The 26759-nt window shown below is 40.0% G+C and overlaps 1 protein-coding gene across 1 annotated transcript in view; it reads right to left on the minus strand.

The window, feature by feature from the left end:
• Positions 1-26759, minus strand: part of b4galt2 (UDP-Gal:betaGlcNAc beta 1,4- galactosyltransferase, polypeptide 2) — a 149200-nt gene that overhangs the window by 34195 nt on the left and 88246 nt on the right. The window contains exon 4 of the mRNA XM_073491600.1: positions 1882-2069. Within this exon, the coding sequence (XP_073347701.1) occupies positions 1882-2069 (188 nt within the window). The remainder of the gene's footprint in view (positions 1-1881; positions 2070-26759) is intronic.

A 26759-nucleotide genomic window follows, 5' to 3' on the forward strand; every position in this document is an offset into this window, starting at 1 on the left:
AGGTCACATTCACCGGCCATGTTTAGGCCATTAATCAATGCTTCCAGTGCTTTTAGATAATTAAAGGCAGGTGTGGTGCCATTTAAAGACTCAAATATAACATTACCTAACCAATCATTAAAACTGGAGCTCTTTTGTCAACACTGCGTTTTAATAACATGCTCGAGAGCTGCTCAGATGGGACTTTCCCAACAACAGAATTTCTTCCCCGCTGTTTTCAGGGTTATTCCTCAGCTTTAAACTGGCATCCATTGCAGTCTTTCATGTGTGGCTTCCTCTCTGAAAAAGGTTTCTTTCAATATGCTTCCTAAGTCAGGATTCCTCTGTTTTTTCCTCCACCTCCACAAAGAAGTCTAAGGTTCATGATGCTGACTATTATAGGAAGTCTCTCTGTTTTGTGACTCATTGTTGGATTTTTATCTCTTCGTCTCTGTAAAGTCCTTGAAACTTCTTGGTTATAAATGAGTCTCCACAAACAGAAATGACAGCCAAGGCGAATGACATTTGCTGCTGAATACACAAAAATCATTTTAGGATTTTTATTATATTACAGATTAGTAAGTGTATGTTTCTGACTCTACAGTATGTATTTTTTTTTTTACTCTTGTGTACTGGGATGCAATTGATGATCGTTCTCTAAATTGGTCTATTGTTTGGTGTGTATTTAACACTACTACCATTTTTACAGCAAAATGAGTGCATATATTCAGGTTTTTTAAAGGCGGGTAAACCTGCTTAAATTAGGCGATTGACTCCTTTCCCATCGTCAGTAGACAAGCTGTCTTTATGTTGCTGTTTTTTGTTTCTGGTGTGTCACGTTCAAGGTCAAACAGGTCAAACCTCATCACACTGCATCCAGACGACATTAAAACTTGTTCTAAAAAGTCTTAATCAACAACACTGAATTAGACACATCGTTTTTTCCAGAGCTGGAGATGGAAGTAGCGAAGGGGTGAGACATCTGGCTTCCTTCGCATCTCTGGTGAGAGTTGTACATTTACAGTACTGATCACGATGCTTTTATATCTTTTACTTTCCTTTAGTTTCTCTTTCAAACTCAATGCCGACTGAATGATGCCCGGAAAACTATTTACACACAAATAGGTCATCACATCTTGCTGGAAAAAGGGGAAAAATGAACGTGTCCACCTGGGTCATTTGACACCGTAATGAATAAAGATTGTACCCTTTCCCACTGGTGACAGAAACCAGATGTCAGCGGGTGTAAGTGGGTTGTTTTTCCAGTATGAAATGGGTATATGTCTTGTGGTGGACAACAAACTGTCTCTGATTTTCATTAGTGAATTTAACAGCAACAATGGCATCAACAAAGTCATTGTCTCGATTGTATAAAATATGAAAAGAAAAACACACACAAAGGTTTCTTCATGCTGTAGAAACAGTAGCTGCAGCAGCGTGCTCTCTACTGGGCCTAATCAGGATCTTTTCACAAGGCTGTAGTCTAGACTTGTTAGTTACACTTTGTGTCATGTGCTCTTGTTAGGACTACTGAAGTATGACCAAATAAAAATTGGCAGCATTGAACTGTGGTGTAATTTTATGCTAATTTGGGCTTCAGACAAGGATTTCAAAGTATAATGAGATTTAGTCAAATTAAGTACTGTGAATTGTCTGTCACAACAAAGACTGTAGGCCTTCTCAATACTAGACAGCAGACTGCATATTTAAATTCTACATGTTTTACAAAAGAGATGAGCTCAAACAAAAAAAAATCTGATTTTGGCAAATACAATAACCTATATTGTATTCAAATAGGCTGAAGTCTTCCTAAGCTTCAAGACTCATTGAGGTAAATGCAAGCAGAACTGGTGCTTAGAGGTCAGGCACCATGTTTGCTCATCAGTGTTAAAATCACCTCACCTGAAGCCAAACTTGTCCATGGCGATGGCGAAGTGTCTCGGCTGGTCGTAGCAGTGGTAAAGGTTGCGGTCGTCCATCGGGATCAGGTCCACGTCGCTGAAGATGAAGCAGTCGTACTCTGCGTCCTTCAGAGCCTCCGTGTAGCCGACGTTCAACAACTTGGCACGGTTGAAAGTGTCCTCACCCAACTGCAAGAAAACACACAAGAAAGATCATTATTTCATTGTTCACATACAGTACAGATGAGGAGGGCAGATAATGTGGCTTCACCAGCTGTTAACTGCTTAAAAGGCTCTGAGTGAAAACAGAACATTGAGTCATCTGAGCACAATCAGGATGTGTGATATTAATAACATTTTTAATTAACTGGATGACAGATACCGTAACTCTGCGTCTATAATGTAAAACATGAGCCCTTGAACTGTGAGAGCCTTTGTTAGGTTAAATGAAGACTAATACAAGAGTTAAACAGAGCATTAAAAAGACACTACATGAACAAGAGAGAATCAATAATGCCATTACTGTTATATGAAACATGCTATTTTCATTATACTTCAGTACTGTAAAATGCTAAGTTGGTTAGAGCGCTGCAGCAGCCAACTGCAATTTGGGCTTTTACATTTTCATGTATGTTAACAACCATGTTCAACTGCTACAGGCTCTGCTACCATAAATACAGAGAGAATGAGTCATAACGAGCCAAATGAGGTCGGGCTCACATCAGAGGTGTTTTTTTCTGTACTAATCCAGAAAGAAATAGTGTGTTCTTGACCCCAAGAACAGTTTTAACTCATTTCCTCTTGATCAGGATAGTAAAATATGGATCCTACACCTTATGTGAGTTTTTTTCAGCCAATCATGCTCGGTGTAGACTCTGATGATGAATGCGATTCGTTAGCATGGCTGTCGCTGCTCTACATTCATCTGAAACAACTTGGAGGTGGTGCTATTAAAAAAGGTTTCGAAGAGGCTGCTTGCCTATGTGTTTTGCTGGAGTCATGTTTCTCAGAACTCAATAACAAAGAGGGCAAGCACAAAGTTAGCATGAGCCATAGTGAGAATGGCCACAATTATAGTATTGTCATATTTTTTTTTTAATTTTGAGCACTATTTTTTTTTTTTAACCATTTAGGGGTTTATCTCTGTTTAATGCTACATTTAAAACAAAAAGTAATAAATGCTCTTTGTTAGGCTACTGCAAATTGATAGGTTGCTAGCTAGCTAACGAAACAGCTAGGCAGATCATTATGCAGCTCGTCAAAATAGCTAATACAAGGGGTTAATTTGTGTTGAACTATCTTTGGACTCAGAGACAATGCCCAAGAGATGAATAACATGCACTTTAGCAATTTAGTAACAACAATTTACAGTTTAGCTAGCTAGCTGGCTAACAACTGTCTATTAACACAAACACTCAAATGTTTCCCTCAAACATACAGATTGATGCTCTCTCATTCGCACAAATCATTCAATGGTTTAACTGATTGGGGATCAGATAAATGCTCAAACAGCACAGTCGTCCACATGAGCGCCTTTTCCCTGTCGCTTTGGTAAGACAAGGAGGTTGACAGCTAATTAAAGTGTAATCTTAGTGCAACCTCAACTGTCATTGTCACATTATCTTATGATATCTATTAGCTGTCCACACCCAAGATGCAAAAAAATGACGACACGTTGGTTTAGAAAAGCCCAAGGATGAGAAATATCATAAATTTCCTTTAGGCTTAATACAGCTGATGTCATCAACAGCTAAGTTGACACGTCAGTTTCAAGCATCATTATTAAGTGTCTGTGGTTCTGGTCTGTATTAATCCCGACACGCAGTATGAACTGATTTGTGTATGGACCCCAGGAGAGGCGGCGGCTGCAGTGAAATACATCTGTTTTTCAGTCTCTGCATGGCTCAGGTTCAACACTTTTGGTTTAGATAAATGCGTTCTTGCCAAATTGCACAGCGGTGTAAGATAGTCGAGGTTAGTATATGTGACAGTTATAAATTTAATAACATACAAGGTACTGTTAGTCTCTTTCTGCAGAGCACTTGTGCAACAGCTTTGCTTGGTAAACCCCAAGTCCTTGACAAGCTGCAGGGAGGTCAGTGAGCAAGAAGTAAAGCTACCGTGCAACCTGACACTCTTTGGCAGATACTTTTCTGACGCACGTTGACAGTCCATCCTCTTTGAACATTCCCTGAATCTATTTTCATAACAAGTGCTTTGAAAAAAAAGCCCAGGAAGTGGATAGAGAGACAGAGATGTGCCGTCCAGCAGGGAGATAAAAATTCAAACTCTTTGTACTGTCAGTACCTGGTACATGCATTAACAGACTGAGTCATCAGGACGATTTTCCCTCAGGAAGCGCTTTTATTCACTTACTGTACAAGTTCTCCATTTACTTTAGTACAAATGGCCTCATGTCCCTGAGCAAGTTCTACTTGGGTGAGCGACTTCATCTGCTCATTTTATAGAAAGCTGCAGATGTATATAAAATACTGAATTTAGTTAGAGGTGGAATGGAAGTAAAACCTACGCATTAGAGCTGAGACGATTAGACGACCAGTTAAACCTTTGTTGTATATTTTGTCGAGTTGTGTATTTACATTATCACAAATGTTTCCAAAAAGAGGCTGGCGAACCAATCGACATGTGATGCGAATAAAACCGCCTGGTTGCTTAAGAATGAAGACAACAACTCCCATGATCCCACACTACCCCCAGGACAGGACAGCATATACCACAACAGTATAGTGAGCTACAAATATAGCTTTTTGAGTTTTCATGATTGTAATGTAGACTTTCATGCAAATCTACTGAGTGCTGTGCAGTTAAGTCCTTATGCAAAACCTCTAAAATATGAGGAGCCCCACATGATTACATTTGTTTATGTAAATGAGCCTGGGTCCCCCTGTGAAGCCTCATTCCTCCTATCATAAAAAAGTACGTCCCTGTTGGATGAATGTCTCAGTATCTACAGTATGTAGCAGAACAATGAACCGCTGTTACAAATTTGCTGCAGTCACGTATTCCTCGGCCATTCGGGAAAACCACCCACTTTTGACAGCACAGAAAATCTCCAAGATGATTAATGTACTGCCTGTCCTTACTTCTGTTCAGGATACACTTCTTTCTTTTTTTGGGAGGTACACTGGCTCCCATACTGGTGCATTATCAGTTCGGACCCACCGTGAATCAAGTACAATGCGTAATCCCCCCCGTAAGCCCACTAATACCTGAGATTTGAGAGCATAATCCCCTGTGCAGGTAACAAGTAAATCTATTGTCACAAATCCACTGGGGCTCCGAATATCAGCTAAAGTGGTCTTCTGTTTGTTTTTGAATAACAGTTGGTTCAATAGGTTGGAACAACATCATATGAGGTTATGAGAGCAAAATATGACTGATGTTAGCCCAGAAACTAAGGAAAGCAAGATGAGCATCCGATATTTCAGAACAAAAAAAGGGTATTAAATCTTTAAAAACAATAGTATTTAATATAAGTTGTAGAGTATTCAGTGATTCTTGGGAAAAAATATGTTCTAAAATAAACAGATGAGTTTTATAGGATTAATTGTCTGCACTCTAACTGCTACAAAGTGTCAAAAAAGTTACGTAAATCTACACATTTTGATATTTGATAATAGAAATAAAATGTTTTAAATGAAAAGCTTAAAAGTTGAAATTTTCAAAATGTTTCACTATAATTTTTTAGTGCTTTGTCAACACTAAACCATGTGGTCAGCTAAAACTTTGAGGTCCCCTGCTGCTTTTCTGAGTTTGACACAAAATATATCTTCAATAGCCGACACCCGCGAGCCTAATTGGCCATCGTCTAACAAGGATTTAGCGGCAAATGTTTCTGGGCCTCCTGATAATCGATATCTGGCCACGACTTCCTTTTTCTTGTGCCTGCTTTTGTTTACAGTTCCATTAGCAACTTGAATTAAACACCACAGAATAACACCATGCACCTGCGCAAAATACACTTTCTTCTACAGAGCAGTGAGCCATCACGTCACGACTGAGACAGAGAGAGATCTGCAGAGCCAATATATCTTCACAAAAACCAAGTCCCTCTTTTTGTGCTCCTAACCTCATCAAGCATCGCTGCGGTCATTGTATATTATTTTAATAAGACATCTGTGTGTGATACCTCGCAGCATCTCGGCTTTATGGCGCCCTACATCTTTCCCAATCACTTCCTGCCATGAGCGATTCACATCACTTGCAGGATATGAGGTAAACTGACACCCATTATCGGACAGGCCTTTTAAAAAGTGTGTGTATACGAAGGTGATGGGATTTATAGATAGAGTGGTTTGCAGGCATTCGAGTGTGTGGGTCGGTGTACTCAATTTTTAACCATTGCATTTCAAATTTAAATCTACAAAATGCAACCCTATCTATCTCACAGTATGTACTGGCGAGAGGCCATATAGCGGAGGATGGTGCTGTGTTTGGACCAGTCCATCTCCCACCACGCCACTGTTGAGTTTTTCTCAATATTGGTTGTTGTATTTTGTTGACACAGTGTTTTTCTGTGGACTCGCTGCATTTTCCCCTGCTGCCGGCTGAATTTTGCACTTTCCATTTTTTTTCTCTCCAGCTTTAGGGCTGTTGTTTCCTGACAAAAAAACCTGTACCCATTTTTTCTCACCCACAATGCACTGGACAGAACTGCTCAGCCACAATTTGCCTGCAGAGACCCACAGGGGACGGCAAAACCATTCACGTGTAAACATTTGACAAATCAACAAATTACATGTTGACAGGGTGAAAATGCAGAAATGGGACTCCAATTTAGCAGAGGGCGATTTTTAAGCCTCACATTTGCATTTTCACAGGAATCTTTTAGCTTTCAAGGACATTTCTGCTCCATTAATTTTTGATCAGGCTGTAAATAGTACAGTGTGAATGTGCATGTGAATTTGTACTCTCAAACTTGAGTATAAATGAGTTTACTGATAAGTGTGACAAGTATGTGTGTGTCACAAATGGTTTCTTTGAGTTATATCTCTGCCTGTTCCAGCTGAAAGCACCTCAACCCTCAATTGACTGGACTGAGCTTCACAGGCCTTTACTATTCATCTGCAACTTATCCACATTTGTCACATAATATTGTAAATTCTTAAACCAAACAGGTCCCCATCACAATGATGGAAATCGCTTTGCAAGCTACCTCGCACTGCACTGCACCCTTTAAATTAAATGTTAGCTGGGACTGTTTGAAAACAGACAATGCCTCCAAACTTTCATTTGTTCATTGTGTCATAATTGGCATCTAAATAACAGAATCATTATCATTATGATGCTGCTTAATTTAAATTTTTATATTTTGTTGCTGGAGGATTAACGAACACTTCGTGAAAGCTCAACAAGTTGTAAACACAACACTGGCTACATCAACCTGTACTTAAGTCGATATGGAGTGTGACAAAAAGTGACAGTACATATTCAGCAGACATCCAGCAACATTATCATTCATTTGGAGTCATGCTTCAAGCTATTTGAGGACGTTAAGTCCAATGTTCACTCTCCTTTAAGCTCTGACTTGGTCAACATCAGCTCTCGAGGGAAATATCTGTCTCTTTAGCTGCTTAATCCTGGGCTATGTTCACCATCTAGTCACAAACGTCATTGTTTGCTGTTTGGTGCTGGGCAAATATTGTGGAGTGTGTTTATCAGAGCTTTTATGCTGAAGACTGCCATACCAAAACATTGGCTGAAAGACACACAAAAAAAATGCTCCGTAAAGCTGAGGGGAAGTGCAGGGTCAGCCACTACCATTGACATCTTTCACATTACACGTGTTCATATAAAATACTGATTAAAGCAGCTTTTAAAAGAAATAGGTTTAGATACGTGAGATGAAAGACAAACTTTTTGCACCAGCAAATATGACCGATTCCCGAGACATCACAGGCGGTTGATAACTGGAATTAAGTGCAGGCAGCAGCTGGGAAAGGAGACGTCTGACTGGAAAACTGCTGGGGTGAATCACTGGCTTGGCTAGAAAAAATACGGGTGGGGTAATTGAATGGAGAGCACTCATCATCTGCCATCAAGGTGTCCAGTTGCTCCAGTGGAGCAGCTCAATGACTGACAGCAGGAAACTGTGGCTGCAACGCTCCCTGTTGTGGTTACTGGCAGCTCCCCGTAATGTGTTCAACAGTGTGCATGAGGCAGGGCACCACTGAGAGAAACGTGGGATTTGGGAGCGAGAACTGGGCCATCTGGAGCTGCTTATCAACTTCAGGGGAATCGATAATTAAGCATCTCAACAAGCCTGAAGATAAAACTGACTGTGTGCAAAAAAAAAACAAAAAAAACAACTGCCATCAGAATTTCAGAGTTCTTGTGAAATATTCATGACACCAATGTCTCAGCCGTCTTGAAGGCTCAATGTGCTCTTTCAAACTTTTTCAAAAAGGTTTCCTGAGTGTTAGAAATCCCCCTGCACACACCTGTCGAATGTGATGGAAAGTCACTTTCACGGCAAAGCAAAGATGTGTAAATTGTGGTTGCAGTGTTTGGAAAAGCTGTTGCTCACTTGCGCTCAGGGAACAAACAGGCATGAATCTGAAACACCTCCTTCCAACAATCTCACTGCTACTTCAAAGAAGCAGGGGAAAATTAGAAAAGTGAAACTCACTACAAAATCACTACAAGGTTTGTAGGTATATCCAGGTACATCCACAAGTCAAGGGAAACGGGACTTGGCAGATCCTTGAAGGCGTTTTGTCTCAAAAGGTTTCTCCAGTTTTGAGTGACTGGTGGGGAGTCATTTAACCTCTGAATCTTGAAGAAGCATCCTGAGGGCTTCAGGATAAAATGTCTTCAAGGACCCAAAGTAAGTCCAACTGCCCTTGAATTTGCGCTTCTAGATATAACATGCTATGGGTCATTTTTGTAAAATAAATTTTCCAAGGGAAACAATTTGAACTTCATGTCCGTTAGCCTTGCTAGAAAGAGCGCGTGGAAGGTCACATTAATCATCAAACCCACCCACACTAACGCCACTTTAACTCAGGTGGGGTGGGAGCCTCTACCTGAGAGGTCTCCACTCTCATCCAGCATTCAAACAGTCATTTACCTCGTTGACCTCCCCTTGTCGCTGCCATCACAAGTGGTATTTTGTTAAAAAGTTTAAGTTTGTGAGTTTCATGAGACGAACAGCCTTCATCAACGAGTGATCGAAGTGGTGCATCTTTGAGCTTAATTGTTATTTTTTTATCTGTACCCTGGAGGATGACAAGTCATATACTGTATGTGTAAGTCAACTAATAACACCGAGATGATGCAGATTTATTCATTAAATGAACTCATCTGGAAAATTTAATTTTTTTACTTTTCAGTTAAGGAGAAGATGGAGCCACAATATGACAACATCTCCATCAGTAAGTACAAACAGATTGTCCTGCACAATGAGCTCACCAAGTTTCTCTCGTGTGTTGCAATGGCAATAAAGTAAACTAAACTTAATTAATTTATATTATTCTAAAGTATCACATTTGAAATTCTGTGCAACCCTCTCTGACTATAATCACCTGCCCTGCAGGCATTTACTGCAGCTGTGGTGCAGCATTATTATGTAACAAGAGAAGAATGAAACTGTAAAAGACGACCGGGACATAATACATAATGCATAATGTTGTTATATCACAACCAATTTTAGATTTTTGAGGCTGATACTATTGATATTAGAGTATTTTAAAAAGTCTGATGAGGAAAAATTAGTAGTTTTTATTTCTTTTTAAATTTTGAATTTTAAACTTTTACATTTTGCAGTTCAAAAATACACTTGTCAGTGCTCTCTAATGGTGTTTTTACATGTTTTGGGGCATTTTATGAGTTTATTAGTGAGTTGACAGGGAAGAAATGACAGACAGCGAGAGGGGTGTTGGGATGGGGAGTGACACGACACAACAAACTTCCCCAGTCGGAGTCAACTTGGAGCTTTTAATGATATAATGTGACGTACATCTACAACATCTGATCAAACTCTGTGCTGATAAGGATCATATGATATGATCAAAAGGTCCAGTAAAACCACTTTAATGGACTTTGAGTTAAGATCTACCACGAACACATTTTTTTTTTTTTTTCATTTCTGCCCTGAAGTTTCTTGGGATCTCTCAGCAGACGCGTCACGTATCAGCTGTGCTCTAATTCAAACACTTTGGATCCAAACTTAAATCAATATAGAGTCAAATTATGGAGTCAAATTAAGAGGTGGGACGATTAGTTTCACTAATAGTCCCACTTCTTATCTTGTTTCTAATTAGTCTCCCTCGTTGCTAAAAAACAAAGGAAGAAATCAAGGAAATATACAGAAATTTGCTGCATCCAAATACTTGTTTCAAACTTTGCTCACATCTTTCATCCTCACTTCTTCTTTGACTTCTCCTCGACTCCCGATGTCTGAAGTAAATCTTCTCCCACCTCCCCTCCGTGCACTTCCTGCTCTCATGTCAGCACTTACATTTATTTTCTCTGCGCTCCTCTCCTGCTTCTTGCTCTTTCCGTCCGTGGCAGTGTTTCCCCGGTGTCTCTGCAGTAATCTGGTCAGTGTCAGTCTCCTCTCTCTCTACATGCCCTCTGAAAACCAATTAACCCTATCAGCCATATCTGAGTATCACCAGATAAATCCATTGATGCTCCCTCTGTGACTGTGTGTGAGCATGTGTGTGTGACAGATGCCAACATATAACCGTCTCCTACGTAGGGTCACCATACACATTCACAACACACCTGGTCTGTTGCCATGGAGATGGATTAAGGCCCTGCCACTGCCCTGGCCTGAATGATTGTCACCGAACAGCTAGTGTGTGTGTGTTTGACTATAGTGTGTGTGTCTGTGCACAATTTTTAAGTGTCTGTGTGAGTGTGCGACAGGATTTATCAGTCTCCTGCAGATAGACGGAGGCGGGGTCTCTCAACCTATCAATCGGCCGGTCAGTCAGTGCAGGAAATGAGAGACCACAGAAGAGGCGGAGAGATTTCACCTTATCTCACTTAATGGAGATTGAGTTGAATGCGTGCAAGTGCGTGCGTGGCTTCCTGTGTGTGCAACTGTGCATACAGTGTGTTCGGATGCAAAAGGAAAACCGACATCCGCAAAACAGCGACTGTCCAATCATAGTTTAGCAATTGTAACTATCAATGTCGACCTTTTGATTTCTCCACATGTTTAAGAGGGGTCCATGAGGCAGACTGACAGTCCGCTTTAAAAACTCTAACATAAACTGTGATCGTTAGCATATCCAGCTAACTAGATTAATACTTGAAGTAAGCCAATGTTACTATTAAGGACAAGGAGCACATTGTTAACTAACTGACTTCGGGCTGAAGTTAGCGGCTCTGCCATTTAATAAAAAGATATACATTTGCAAAGCTAATTAAATGAGGCAAATTCAACTTAGACTAACGATATTTTATGATTTTGGAGGGGTCTGTGTGCGCTCCTCCATCAACAAAAGCCATGCAAACTGCAGTCTATTTCAACAATAGGTGCTGAAATGTAGTGTTCAGACTGCCTTTGTGCTTATTTAGCATATGCAACAATTTTTACATGACGGAGCAGCTTTGAGGCTTCCTCTTTAGTGTGAGATGTGTTCGGGCAGCGTGACAGCTACCAACCCTGCAGTAGTTTAATTAGCCAGCGAGCTAAAATCTGCTAGCTGCTGTCAGTTCAGCTGCCAATATCAACAGTCCCCCATTAAGAAACAAGAGGCTTCTTTCAACTTCTGTCTGAAAAGGAAGGACCTGTTCATTCAAAAAATGAATGCAAATATCAAGGGGTAAAACTGCCACAGCCATTTTTTGTAAACTGCATATTTGCTGTGCAAGAAGGTAAAGTTTGACACGCATAGCAACGGTAATTACAAGAAAAGCACATGATTAAGAAAAGTAGAAAGAGAGTGATTGCGTTCATCAGAGCCTGTGTGACTGTTTGTGACTAAATGCACTCGGCCACGCGTTCTTAATAAAAGATGATGATCCCTTCATTCCACAGCCACCTGGGAAACAGGAGGCTCATCAAAGCTTGATTAGACGCTGCAGTCAACCATGCACACACAAACACCCACAAACACAAACAAGCGCCAGGCTATGTATATCTAATTCATAACCTTACAGTCTTCAATCATATTCGCAGCAGTGTGTTTCCTGCTTTATGAGAGCTTGGCACAGACCACAAAGAGTGAGGAGGGAAGAGCGTGACAGAGCTGGCGTGGGGCCAGAATAACTAATTTGCTGTAATGACTTTCTGGCAGTCCGGACGCAGAGGAGCTCCCGAATAAAGCGGAAGGCCGGGCCACGACGGGCAATTCAATTACCATCTTCCTGCTCAGCGTAGTCGATAGACGAAGATCAGGGCAACATCAACACAACAGCCGGTGATGATATGCTACTCTGCCACACGGCAACGATGAAGCAAGTCATTTGTTCTGAGTAAATAAGTACAGGCCAGCACTCCAATATAAACTGCACTCTAACTTTTGTTTTATTGCAGGGGTCTGGACCGGAGATGTCCGTATGGAAATAAAAACGGTGCACAATGTTCTTTTCTATTTCAGCGTTATTGTGCGGAGGGTTCAGTGCTGAATTAAAAAAATGTTGGAAGAGAACATTTAATAAGAAGTGTAAAAGGAGTGAGAGAAATCACAATTACTCCGCCCTCTATATGATACACTGATTCTTAAAAGTTCACTTGAAAGGCCAAATGGTCTCAGGAGAAAAAAGCTGAAATAACACTGGAAATTAAAATTGCAGCGCACAGTATGATTTACTGCGCTGCTCTAATTCACACAGACAACTCGGAAAACCAGAAAAAAAAATGCATTCACAATCGATTTCTCTCTGTTTTAAGGCTGCGACCCAAAAATGTTCAGCAAAGAAAAAGTCATTTAAGTTCACAACACAATTTCTTATTTCTTACTGTCAACAGAATTCCTAATAAAAGACCAGTGAAAACCGGCCAGACCATCAGTGATAGTGATGAGTTAAGCTGCCTCGCAGAGCAAAAAGGATACTAAAGACAACAGCCACCACAGCCACATGCCGTCCGCCCTGCCGCCGTCTCCGCTGACATACGGGCAGACTACAGAGCAGCTTCTTTCCTCAGGCTGTGACACTCCACCACAAGAAAAAGACCACAACCAACATTATGTTGTACAACCCTGTGTAGTGTTGTTTTGTCCTGGTTTTAATGTCATTTCCTGAACTTACCAGACTGTTCTACTTGTTCTAATACTTCCCTTGTAAGTCAATATATCCACATTACTGCAAAACAATATCAAGGCATTTGCTCAAAAGTAATGTGATATTTAATTTGGTTGCCCAGTTTTAACATTTATGAAGTGCTTTTGAGAAGATTTCAAAATATCAAAAGATATATACCATGTATTGCAACATAGACTAAATATATTGCCATGTTATTTTAAGGACATATCGCCCACCCTTAATAACTAATATAGGAAACTTGTTTCTTGTATTAAGTCTGCCAATGTGACCAATGTCACAAATTAATTAATAAGCGCTGCTGAGGACTGCTTTGTAGCTATATTGGATTTTTTTACAGTCTGATTTATGAAGAAATGTAATGACATACTTCTGTGTCAGATATTCAATTTGGCATATTAGCCATACACATTTGTTTTTAAATTAAGTTTTATTTACATCAGAATATGTGTGTTAATATATGAAAGTACATAAATTATGAAACCCAAGACGTTTTTTTGTCGCTGCACCACCCTATCAAATGTAAATACTCTAGGTGTCATTTTACTACTACCTGGTATCTTAAGAAATATCAATTGGATCTCTGCTCGACGCTAAAATAATGTTCTAATAGTTGGTACAATGGCAATTTCTTTCTGACTGAACAATGCCATCTTTTCATTATACGACTGTACCGGCTTCGTTAGCATTAGCATCCCTCTATATGTAAGCTCATTTAAGCATGTCAGGTACCTCGAAGGCAGGATTTATGTTTGCTGCAGCTAAGTCAATTAGACAATAGGCTGCAAACCCAGACAACGTGTGCAAATCCAGAAAAAAGAAACTAAAGTATGTTGCAGAGACCCAGGCAGTAAACGATAAAGAGAGAGTACTGCGTGGCGTTGGACCAGAGAGTGACAAATCAGAGTACAGTCAGTTAGCAGCACCCTGAAATGACAGGATCAGTCAGAGAGTGAGAGAAGTGAGGGAGTGTCTACAGTTGAACCGGATATATCAATGTGACAGCATAAGCCGAAGAGGAAGAGGGTCAGAAACAGAAAGAAAGACAGACAGACAGAACAAAAGACTGACACACACAAATAAAGGGTGACGGTGAGAGAAAGAGCGGGAAATGAAAAAGATGATGATGATGATAATGACAGAGTAGCTGCCAAGAGAAATGACAACAAAGGTTAGAGCTGCCCTGTAGGAGTTGGCCGGCGTGTGTCGCTCAGAGAAAAAGCAGACTCATGCAGAACACACACACACACACACACACAAACACACCATCACACATATGGTAGTTAAGAGCTGCCACCTGACATGCGTGGACTGCCATGCCAAAGGAGAGCAGCAGGGAGGTGAAGGGCAGGAAATCAAACCCACCTGACATGTTGACAAATTTAGGGCCAGATGGTTGCTGCGGCCTGTTGCTTTGACCTGCTGTGCCAGACCTGCACTCACAGACATATGGGACTCTGGTTGTGACAAAGACAACTGTGATGCAGTAAAACACCAAAAGAGGGGCTCTCTCCAGAGGCCGAGGAGTCTCTCTCTCGCTCCCTTGTTCTCTCTCAGGCGTTGCAGCCGTGGCGTGCCTCATCACATCTAAACTCTCCAGCAACAAGGGCACTCCGTACACACTGACTGTAACACTCCCCGCAGGAAACTATACTCGTGCAAACCACCTTTTATGCAGTGTTAGACATCAGGCTCCCAGCAGCACTGACTCATTTCCAACATGATGTACTCGGAGTATGTTTTGATCGTCCTGTTCTTGCTTGCTTTCAATTTGTGCTCCAACAAAGCTAAAAGCCAGAAATTAAAACAATGTTTCTGCTGTTTTTTTATAATGCTTGTCTGAGATAGAAAATGTGGCATATCAGAAAAGAGACAACGCCACAAAGCATTTTTTGAAGACATTGTGCCACTGCGACAGTGAACAGTGAAAATGTCCATTAAAAGTTCCCTGACTTTGCGGTGACGACATCAATCTTTTTGTTCTTATCCCAAAACCCAACAACATATAATTCAGTTTAATATGTAAAAGAGAAAACGAACAAAAATAGTGACTGAATTTCAGTTGTTTGGCTTAATAAGTAAACGCCTGAAGATGGTGAAGACCCACTCCTACAACAGTTCCTCTGTCACTTCTCGCTCTTCGTTATGTGTGTTTTTACATTAAGTAGCTTGCTGGTCAGCAAAAACTTTGGAAATAAGCCACCAGGACCCAGATGAAGCTAAAACAAGTCTGTCTAATAAAGTTGATCTATATACTAGAAGTGTTGCCGCCGGAGTTGCTTTATAGACCGTTTCTCTTCTCCATGCACCTTGGAAGTAGGTGATGTCGTGCCAAAAGATCCCTACTCTGCAATCCCAGAAACCACATCCTCTCCTCTACACACCTGTATCCACAGCATGTAAGACTTGACCTTCTGTCCTACCACTGCATTTCCTCACCTGTATAATACCTTATATACACCTGCGGCACAACAATTACCCTCGGGATAAATAAAGTCCTATCTTATCTTGTATCACCTTAGTGGTTGATGAGGAAAATGGGTACATGTGTGAGGCTAATTTATTCATTACAAACCCCAGAAGCCATTTTATTGCATGATGATGTGCCTAAAACAGGCAGCACGAAGACATAACCTCCATCACTCCTGTGTCATTTCTCTCCTGCTGTGGCTTCTTCGTTACCTCTCCTGTTTTCATCTCCTCCTTATGTCAGACATCCACACAGGAACAAGTAGACAAAGGCTGCATTACATGCTGCACGTCCCTCAGACCTACAGCTCGATACAGTCAGATGACTCATCCTTCCCCATTTCCCATCAGGACCAATATGGGACACCATCTGCCTCGGCCTAATAATGATACAGCCTTCTCCAATTTCCCTCACTTTTAGATATTGCTCAGACGGTCTGGGTGTTCAGAGTGTGTTTGAATTTGATCTCGCTGGAAGAATCCTTAACCTTTCAATCATAGTGTATGGACTAAGACACATAAAGATGACGAGCTAATACAACACTCCAATGAGCCTTGTTGACTGCAGCACACATCTGTTTTCAGGAGACAAACTCGGATCAATCAGCTATTCAGTCGTTGTCCAGAATCCACTGGCTAACACAATTAGCATCTAGCTGCCGAATGAAACAAGGCTAGGAAAGTGAACATTAGCCTGCTATGTGAATCATATAATTAAAACTGTTAATACATTTTTTGATAACCAAAGACAGGACTCCAATGAATGCTACTGTTGCTTAGTTAAGTGTTAAGCAATATCAACCTTAAAGTTGATAGTGCATCAGTTCTAGCCTACGTGGCTGCTAGCTTGTTGCAGAGTTGTTGCCTGGGGGCAGTGGAAAAACATTAAAACACAAGATTTAAACAGTATCACCTCAGGTTGGGATGGCAAACTCGTTGTCAAACAGCTCAGATTTGGTCTCTACCAATTCCTGAAAAAATATCCAGCTCTGTAGCTGCTAAATGCTAGCTACTTTTCCTTGCTAGTCGCTAAATTTCTTGTGAACTTTGTCCGTCACTTTCTTTGTCTTTTGCTATCTTTGTCTGTCGCCATCTTTGTCTGTCATCATCTTTGTCCCTCGCTATCTTTGTAACCATCTTTGTCTCTCGTTACCTTAGTCTGTCGCCATCTTTGTCTGTCATCATCTTTGTCTCTCACTATCTTTGTCACCATCTTTGTCTGTCATCATCTTTGTCCCTCGCTATCTTCGTCACCATCTTTGTCTCTCGTTATCCTAGTCTGTCGCCATCTTTGTCTCTCACTAACTTAGTCTGTCACTATCTTTGTCACCATCTTTGTCTCTCATCATCTTTCCCCCTCGCTATCTTTGTCTCTCGTTATCTCCGTCACTATCTTTGTCTCTCATTATCTTAGTCTGTCGCCATCTTCGTCCGTCATCATCTTTGTCTCCCGCTAACTTAGTCTGTCACTATCTTTGTCACCATCTTTGTTTCTCGCTATCTTTGTCTGTCGCTACCATTGTCTGTGTGCTGTTTGGTGCTGAGAAAGAAAACCCTTTTGTTTATTTCTTTTTCTTTTTTTTTTTTTTCACGGGAAACCTTTTGTTGATGGGAAGTTTGATGAGAGCAATGAGACCAAACAATGAAGTTGAGGGTGGTAAACCAAAACAACACGCTGAAAGATGCTAAAATGCTCTGTAGAGCTCAGGAAGTCTCTTTTCACATTATTCATCATTGGATCCACTGTTGATATAATAAATCATTCATCATTAGTACAGCCTCAAGCTAAGGACCCAACATGTTCCTCAATGGATTCCAACATGGAATTTGTAATTACGAGTTTTATAATTGATTAAGCTTGTGTCATGGAGGGCTACCGCATTTCTTAACCCTGATCCTCTGAAGCAAGACTACATTTCCTGGACTGGCTTGGGGCTTCTTTCCACATGCATCTCAAACTTCTGTTGTGATTTTTACACAGTCCAATAATGAAAACTCATCCAGTGAGACGAAACCCTGTGAAGCAGGACGTTCTTCATTTTTGTCAGTCAGAGGACCTAACGTTAGAAACCTTGTCTCTCATCAAGAGTCGAGCTTTGGAGGTCTTTCATCGAAAATGTACTGTTACTGTTGAGGAGACACTTTCTTTTTATTTCTTTCACATTTTTTCTGATCATCTGTCTTCTTATACCCATCCTTCTTCCTTCCCTTCTGTTGTCCCTTCATTCAGTCCTCCTTTTTTCATTTTCTTCTTTCTTTCTTTCTTTCTGGGCCTGGGTCAAAGCTAAAATGTTTCACGCCTTAAAATCTTTAATGATGGCGAGGCTTCATCACACAATTAGATTTTGTCCTCTGCTTCATTAGTTAGACGGCACATATTTGCATATCTTTTTCTACTCGCAGTCATTAACAGCATTGTCACTCGCCATTTTTCAATCTTAAAAAGAGTAAAACTGTTTGACATTCATGGATGCTTCCAAGCTAAAATCTGACAGCCAACTGATGACATATTTCAGAAACAATTAAGTTTTTTTTTTTCTTTTTTACTTGAAGCTAGTGCAAGTTGCAGCACTTCTTGACAATTGAATCAAGCTTACCTCAGCTGTTCTTGCCATCAAGAGACTGTAGGGACAAGTATGAGGATATAATCAAAGCTGATGGCTGTCCAAGGAGGATTTATTAATTAGTATGTTGGTGTGAGGGAAGGGGACGCATTGAGAGCCTGGGAGTTGTCAAGGGTTTTTGGTAACATGGCTGTGGTGTAATGCATTATGAATACCAATCAGCTCTAATTAAAATAATTCAAGTCATAGTAGCTGTCAGCAGCTTCTTCATATGTCTCTTCCTTCTTGCTTTCGCTCTCTCTTATATCCAGTGATTAGAAAACTTTTACTTCACCTATCAGCACATCAGTGCATGCATATAAACTCACCAAGAAACATAAATCACACTTTTAAAAAATGAACGTACAGAGGATGTACTCTGAAGAAGTAGGCAGTATGATCTATTGGGATGTTAAAGGTGCTCCATATTCTTCATAGCCATGGACAGCTAGGGTCAACAACATGGCCGCTCTGGGAATGAAAGGTCTAAAAGCGCAATATCATTATAGATACATCTTACAGCCTTATGCTTAATCGCTTCTAAGTGAATTACAGTATCTGCCATATCTAAACTTGATTCTATGGAAGGCCAAGAGGGCCATAAACTTTGTGGGCATGGATCTGTAACCCTGAATATGTTTTAAGATATGTAGCATGCATGATGGATGATAAGTTACGTTAAATACACTGAATAGCTTCAGCTGAATAATCTGATCTGGTCAAAGTTGTGTTCCAGCAGCTGAATGTACTTTCTTGGCTGCTACGCTAACTCTTTAAAAATATTCAAGTTGCCTTTGTTCCAGTCTTTTATTTAATTTTCTAGTGTTCTTTACACTCTCCGCTGGTAGATCTGCAAACTGTTGACAACACTGACAAAAGAAATCACTCAGTTTTGTCACCAAAACAAACATTTAGTACTGTTTCTTAATCTCCTTAAATGAATGTTTTTCAATTGTTATTGCACCTGCCTGAACAAAACACAATTTAAAGATAACCAAATTCATTATTTCAACCAGAGCTAGTATCTCTGTTAGGCTGTACTGCTGTTATTTGAGCTACATACTAATGTCAGCATGTTAACCTACTTACAGTTAGCCCGACCAATCTTTGGGGTTGATGTTGATACCAATATTAGGGTGTAAAAAATTCAGATATTGATTTATCAGCCAGTATACATACACTTTTTGCAATAATCCAATCTAAAATGAAATAAATAAATAAAAGCGCTTATATCAGAGGACAACATACCAATATATCTGTGAGGCCAACATCGGCCAACAATGTCAGACAACCCATATAGTGGTCGGGCTCTACTTACAATGACATCCAATAGATGTTGAGACATTTTAATAAAGCCTCATGAGATGCTAGAGGAGAAGTGAGGGGATCACCACAATCACTTGGATTCATCTTCTGGGGAAAGTCCTTCCCCAGTCCAGTGGAATTGAGATATTTCAGTCTAGACCAGAGTGGTGGACCAACCAACTGTCTGACAAACTGACAGTGCCATCCACTAAAAGCAAAATCAACAATCTAACCAGGTGGTCAGTGCTTCAAAGTCATTGGTGACAAAAAAAATCAGTAAAAACGTGTTTAGGTTTAACACCCAGCTGCACCGGTACCTGTATATACTGTATATAAGTCACAACATCTCGACAGATTTTACTTTTCGTTTGGATCTGCAGTGAAACTTTGTCTCAAAAAGAAAGCAGTCAGAGGAGAAAAATAATCTATTTTGATGTGCTTTGTACCGAATCGCAGGCCATAACCTTTGGCTCATAACTGGATGGAAGCATGTTGTTCTGTCATCCAATAAAGTAATATGCCCACAGTGTACCCTTGCCATAACTGAGCCCAGAGCTGAGATAGGAGACAGAGTGGAGATAAGGAGTTTTCAGACCAAGCACAGCGAGGATATAGCCCCATGGGGCACGTAAGCCCAGAATGTGGCCAGTCAGCTTAGTGCACAGCAGGAGTGGTATGTGTTTGTGGTTAGCTGTTTATGTGTTTTTGGGGTAATGTTGCAGTGAAAATAAAAAGATGGGTTCCATCATTACCAGTAACAACAAACCATAAACCACAACATCAAAACAGAAACAGAAAAAATACACAGGAAGCTGGTCCTGTTGATAAGCTTTGCAATTAAACTCACTACTTGTAGGATTTTCTCATAAATAATGCTGTGAAGGATGCTGTGACATTAACATGCCAAAAGCTTCATCGAACTACTGCAGAGGCTGGTTTCTAAAATAAAGCAATAATAAATAAATTATACTCTCCTGAATGATATAAACATCTTGGGATAATATAATTACGGCCCTGTTTGTTTGGCTTTCTGCTTTTTTTTAATCTGTTGGATATTTAGAAGGACGTGTTTAAAAGTACTTGGTTCCAATTCTGTCTTTTTCCAAAATTGGCCAATAAGGAAACAAAGACGTGATTAGTTTTTGTTGCCTATCTGATACAAAAAGCCTCCCCATGAGGCCATTTATAAAGCAGTTAACGTTTCAGCCCAACACTCCCACAAGTGTGTTGGTATCTGCATCCCTTGGTTCAAAACAAATCCATCCATGTATTATTTTCAACATTTTTGAAATGTAAAGCAGTTTTCATCAGTGTTTCCACTCAAGTATATGTGGCGAGCTATTTTAGTACTTTTACTTTCATTTTTGTATCTGTCCAAGAGAACGACACTGACCGCTATCGATTAACTTGTGGCCCTCACTCTCTCACTGATTGTGATGCAACCTCTCCTATTTCATTGAGGCCTACTTATGCTGTTACTTCGTACAAGTTTGTAAGTGCACCAGCTAGTTGCCGTGTCAGTCGGTATCACGGTGGTTTCGATGTTTTGATAGCAGCTCAAATCCAAAACGCGAGGCTTGGTTTTTTTTTGGCGACTTTATAAAACATATTCAAAAACAGAACGGATGCATGCTGGGAGAGAAAAACAGAAAGGCGAGCCAAGCCAGTGTGTGAGCATTTAGGCAGAGAATTAAAGCAAGACTACGTCTGCAAACTTTTAAAGTGATTCTGAAAAAGATAGTTGATCTTTCAGTCTCATTATCCGCGGCCAAATATCGATGTTTTGCTGTTTATTTTTACCTTAAGAATTACTCACTTACACCTGGCTGAGTTTTGATCAGTCTAGCTGATCTGATCATACATATATCGATCTGATCACAATGTGTTGAGAGTGTATTCACACCTTACTTCTCCTAATCAAGATAAGCCTCTCCACACACATATCTGGACAGGGTGCAAAGTATAAATATGCTCCAAAGTAGTAGTAGTAGTAAAGTAGTGTTTTTTTTGTTTTTTTTATATAAAGCATAACAGCCCTAACATTCCCAGTTATCATGATGGTCTATCATTATGCGTGTTTCCTTGCAGATCCAGAAAAAAACAAAACAAAACAAAAAACCTTTTTTCTATTATTAAGCTAATATAAAGTATTTACGGAGTTATGTGCCGAGTGTGTTCAAGTCAAGTAATGAGTTGCAGGTTAAACCACCATAAACCGTTAAACAGATGTTCAACTGATGAAACAAAGAGAGAAGCCTGTGAGTAAGACGAATATTGCTGGCAGCACAAAAAACTTTCATTAAAGTAAAGCTGTTTAATTCATTATACTTCCCCCCTGAGCCTCTTTATGTTTTATACCTGACATAATGCTTGGAACTTATACTCGGGGAATACCTCTGGCATATATTAAGTCTCTATTGCTGTGACTTCAGAGACTGAAAACAATGATATCAACCCTTCCTGTACTCAACACTTCTCCCATATCAACAAGTTTCTTTTCCCACATGTTCTTCCGCAACACTGAGCAGACATTTAAACTCACACATGACAGGGAGAATGTTTTCTGATACATGTTTTAAGCTCTAGCAGACATCTGCCTCTGTCAGCAACAAGAGTACTTGTATATAATGGACTAACTAACATAATCCTCTCACTTCCTCAACATCTTGTATACATTAGAAGAAATGTACTTGCATTCAGATCTCTTTGAAGTACCTTAATACACTTAATAAGTATGCAGACTCGCACTTCTCACATCAAAACACCCACTGCACTTTAAATTCAACACTTGCTAAGCAGTCGGCGCAACAGATTTTCCACTTTTCACATGCTTGGACGAAATTGACGTTTTTCTTCTTCCACCTTATATAATCAGCTCGTATCATCCGCCAGTTTAGAGAGCAGCGATTTAATGATGTAGATGATGAAAATCGACTTTTTATGATTGGCGGATGATCAAACAAGTAGGGATGAGAGAGAGGGAGCAGATTACGGGATTCGCATACCGTGAAATGCAAATAACCGATGGCTGTTACTTTAATCGGTAGGTTCATGAGATCATTTAGCCCTACTGATCACAGAATATGGACCATATTTTCTCAAAGATGTGTTCACGCAGATGTTCAAGGATGGAAGCAGAAGGAGGGAAGCAACTCCTCGAAGACATTCTGAAAGCTTGAAGACATTACAGAGGATAAAAGAAGCTCCGACAGCAGCTCAGCACTATCACGCAGGAATAAAACCTATCCAAGTGACAGGGTAGTGATGCAGAGTCTGAAAGGAGTTTGTTCCAGGGCGTCAACATCTGTGACAAGATGTCCAACTACCTGGCTCATTGTTTTAAATGTGTGAGAATAAATTATCTAATTTCTTAAAATTTTAATGAGTTGTCGAGCCAATGTGTTAGTGTCATATGACATATATGAACCGGTATGTTTTTAGTGTTTTATAATATCACACATTACGATGCAGAATATTAGTGTTTGGTTCACGGCTTCACATCCGTTAAGTGCTTAAAGATTTGAAGAAAATATCTATTTGTGATTTTTATGACCAATGTAGTGAAATCTGAGTTGTGATCATTTTCTATTAATTAAACTCTTTCTAGAAAAAGCTGTGGGTCAGTGTTATATAAAGTACCCAATAGTCATACTTCAGTAAAAGTAAAGTACAGTACTTGAGTAGATATACTTAGTTACATTCCATCACTGCTGTGTGTTACAATTGTGTCTTTATTTCTGCAGTTGACACAGCCTGCTCTAAAACATCAATCAAATGCATATTAATAACTTAATATTTAAATTATGTATGAGTATTTATGAGTATGTATTATTTTTTTTAATTGACATTCATGCCATCATTTCACTGTATCGATGACCTCTTAATTTCATCCTGAATTGTGGAGTCTGTTTCAATATGAGCGCTATAAATTAACCATCGATCATCATTCTTCTGAAGTGAAATAGTGATGACAGAGATATCACCGCCAAGGACAGTTTACAGGTACATGTGGATGGATTACTGATATGGGCTCTATAAAAATCCACAGCTGTGAGTAATGGTCGCTGGCGCTGTTGGAAAAAGTGTGCCAACTTGTTGTAAATTATGTAAATCATATTCAAGAATGAGTCTCTTGTGGTGTCTTGTGAAATTCACAAATTTTCATATAAAATCATCAGATTGTTCGGACCAACGTTTGACTGTGCATAAAAGAATATTTTCTAGTACTTCTGGCATGGTGACCATATAATCCAGCACACTGCTGAACACTTGTACATTTTTGGTCTTCATACAGTATGATGCTGGTGTTGTTTGTGTAAAGACATTTTATCTGAAGAAGATCTGAGGAGTGAAACATTGTTAATAAAGAAATATGTTCAGGAGTCTTTGTGTCTTTCAGCCTCGATTTGTTGACGCTATCTGCTTTTCAGTTAGACTTTCTGGTGTTACCAACATTGTGACGGAGAAAAATAAAGATATGTGTTTCTACTGCAATTTGTTGGACTATCATTTTAATAGTTATGTTATAATTGCTATTACACTCGCCCAAGAGATACAAGATCTAGATGTTGTGAGCTGTAGCATGAAAGGACAGAAGTATCTTTTTCCAAACACCTTTTTTCTTGCATTTTTCAGTGATTCTACTCAGAACATATCCCAAAACTGTATCTTACGAGACAGAGTTTCTCAGCCCTTAGATTTGTAACTTTTTTTTAGGTTTTGAAGGTGTACACACACACACAGACACACACACACACACACTCTCTGAAATATAATTACATAGGAACAAAATGCTCATCAGTTTCAATCGGTCCAGCGCTCGATGGCTTGATTACAAAGTCTATAATGACAGATTGATAATTTATGCCTAAAATCCAGCAGAGGCACATTATAATGTTCGAACAGAAAGACACTCACAGGAGCTATACAGCGCCAAAAAACACACAATCATAACAATCAGCACCCTCTCTGAGCGTTTGGAGACTAAACATTGTTATGAAAGACGTGCTTCTGTGATGGAAGATTAACCAAAATAAGGATAACATCATCGGCAAGACGAATACCAATTTAAACAGCACAAGGCCTGCAACAATGGACCTTATCTACTTTTCTTCTGGTGTAACATGAAAATATATGAAGAAAAAAAAAAAACTAAATGTGCACTAGTTTGGTCACCACCGTTTTGAGAAAAAAGAAAAGAAAAACAGACCTGAGTTCAATCAACACCTTTTCTGCTACTGTCTCAACAGAAAGTAATTACTGCAGTGCTGCTGTATTCTCTTGGACTTTGTTAAACCGCGCAGGTGTTCGTGTCATTGTGTCCACCCCCCTGCTGTCGACGGAATGAGGCATCCAGCATGCTGGCAGCAGTGTAGGTTGGTATGTGAGCTTCACCTTTACGCATGGAAAGATAATCAACCCACTGGAGTGTTTAATCTCAGATATGTCCGCTGAACCATAAACCACTTCGTACAGCCGCTCCATACAAGCACAGAGGCAGGGCTGGACATATTTCAGTCCTTGACAGGCGAGCGCATCTCCTCTGTCTCGGACCCATGTGTGCCGCCACTCCAAAGGGAGAGCTCCTCTCTCCTCCTTCTGATAAGATTCACTGTCCTGTAATGTTTTGTGTTTCAACTACGATTCCTCGTGAGATGATGGTATTGTTTCACCTGGCTTTTATATTTGGCGTCAGTCAAGTGCCTCAGTTGGAGGTTGAACTCGGGCTGTCAGCACCAGTTTACCGACCCAGTGGTGGAGGCTGTGGTGGAGGGAAATATTATCCAAGCGAGGGAGAACAGAACGCCTAGCTGGAGGTCTGAGGGAAATAAAGATCAAATAAAGGAGGTAGGGAAGGAGAAATTAATGGATGGGGAACATTTAGAGGACATTTAACCTCATGACTCCACAATGGTCTGAATTTAAAAATGAAAGTATTTTGTTTCTTTTATTTTTTTTACATTTTCAGATCTGCCTCAAAATACACACATGGATCGACAATCAGGGATACATGTGCTGGATGTTTTTTATTGAGACAAATGCAGAAGTTTACAAGTTCACAGGGTTAAGGCAGGAGAGAAAACTCCAAACTGTCTGTCACAGTATTACGAATGTAGTTGGAAATGTCCAAAAATAACTGTGTGAAGTGCTAGAACAAATACTCGGATATCAGGTCCCTATAAGGTTAATCGCACTTTGTCTCTGTACTTTTTCTGAGGAAGTCGATAAGGAAGTGATTTATATTAAAGAAGAATACGATTTGTAGCAGGTAAAAAAAGCTATTAGGACCAACAAGGGGATAATAGCTCCTCTGATACAAAAAGCACAATGAGAAGAAAAAATGGGCGATATTCAAGACTCATAGCAAGTAGACCAACAAATGAACACGCTCACAAACAGGGAAATAGATGTTAGGATTTAATCTCATGTCAATATTGATTTGAGGTTTTTTTATATATATATATATTGTTAACACCTGGATTTGGATACACACTAAAAACTAATCACTTTTTTCATTGTTAATGACTTAAATTTCTACAAAATTTTATTGAAACACGCCTTCATCTTTCTGGGATGTCAAATAAACAAACAGACAAGCAAATCATGGCTGAAAACGTACCCAACAACAAGAAAGTACCGCCACGCTAGCAGCTCTGTGAGGTTGTACTCGGGCATGGTTGCAGTTTGGGCAAAACGCTAACGTGCTCACGACGACGAGGCTAACAAGCTAATGTTTAGTAGGTGTAAAATGCATTTTCTTACGTTAGCGTGCTTAAGTTTGCTAATTAGCACTACACACAGTACAGCTAGGGCTGATATGTTAGTTTAGCAGGTATTTGGTCATAAAGCGAAGTCTGACCTGACGATGAGGCCGGGGTGACGAGTTACAGCTATTCATGCTGAGACGGACATGAATGTATCTAATTTCATTGCAGTCCATCCGATACTTGTTGAGACATTTTCTCTAAAAACAGCAAAAGTCAACCTGTGTGGCGACAGAGAAGTCAAGGACAGGAACAAATCCATCAGATATACAGTATGTATGCTCGTCTCCTAGCCAACAGTCAGAATGCTAAAGTGGCTAAAAACAAATGAGCAATGGCTTAACTTTCCACCATATTCCATTGAACCCTGCAGTCGTCTTTTTGGCGTGTCTAACAAGCCAACTCACAAACAGGGCCCAAAATGTACCCTCTTTGGTGTAATGATATAGAAAAACAACAAGTGTAAATCTGTGCACAGCCTGCTCTCTGACTGAACGAAT

The sequence above is a fragment of the Pagrus major genome, chromosome 21 (assembly GCF_040436345.1).
Source record: "Pagrus major chromosome 21, Pma_NU_1.0".
Taxonomy (NCBI): domain Eukaryota; kingdom Metazoa; phylum Chordata; class Actinopteri; order Spariformes; family Sparidae; genus Pagrus; species Pagrus major.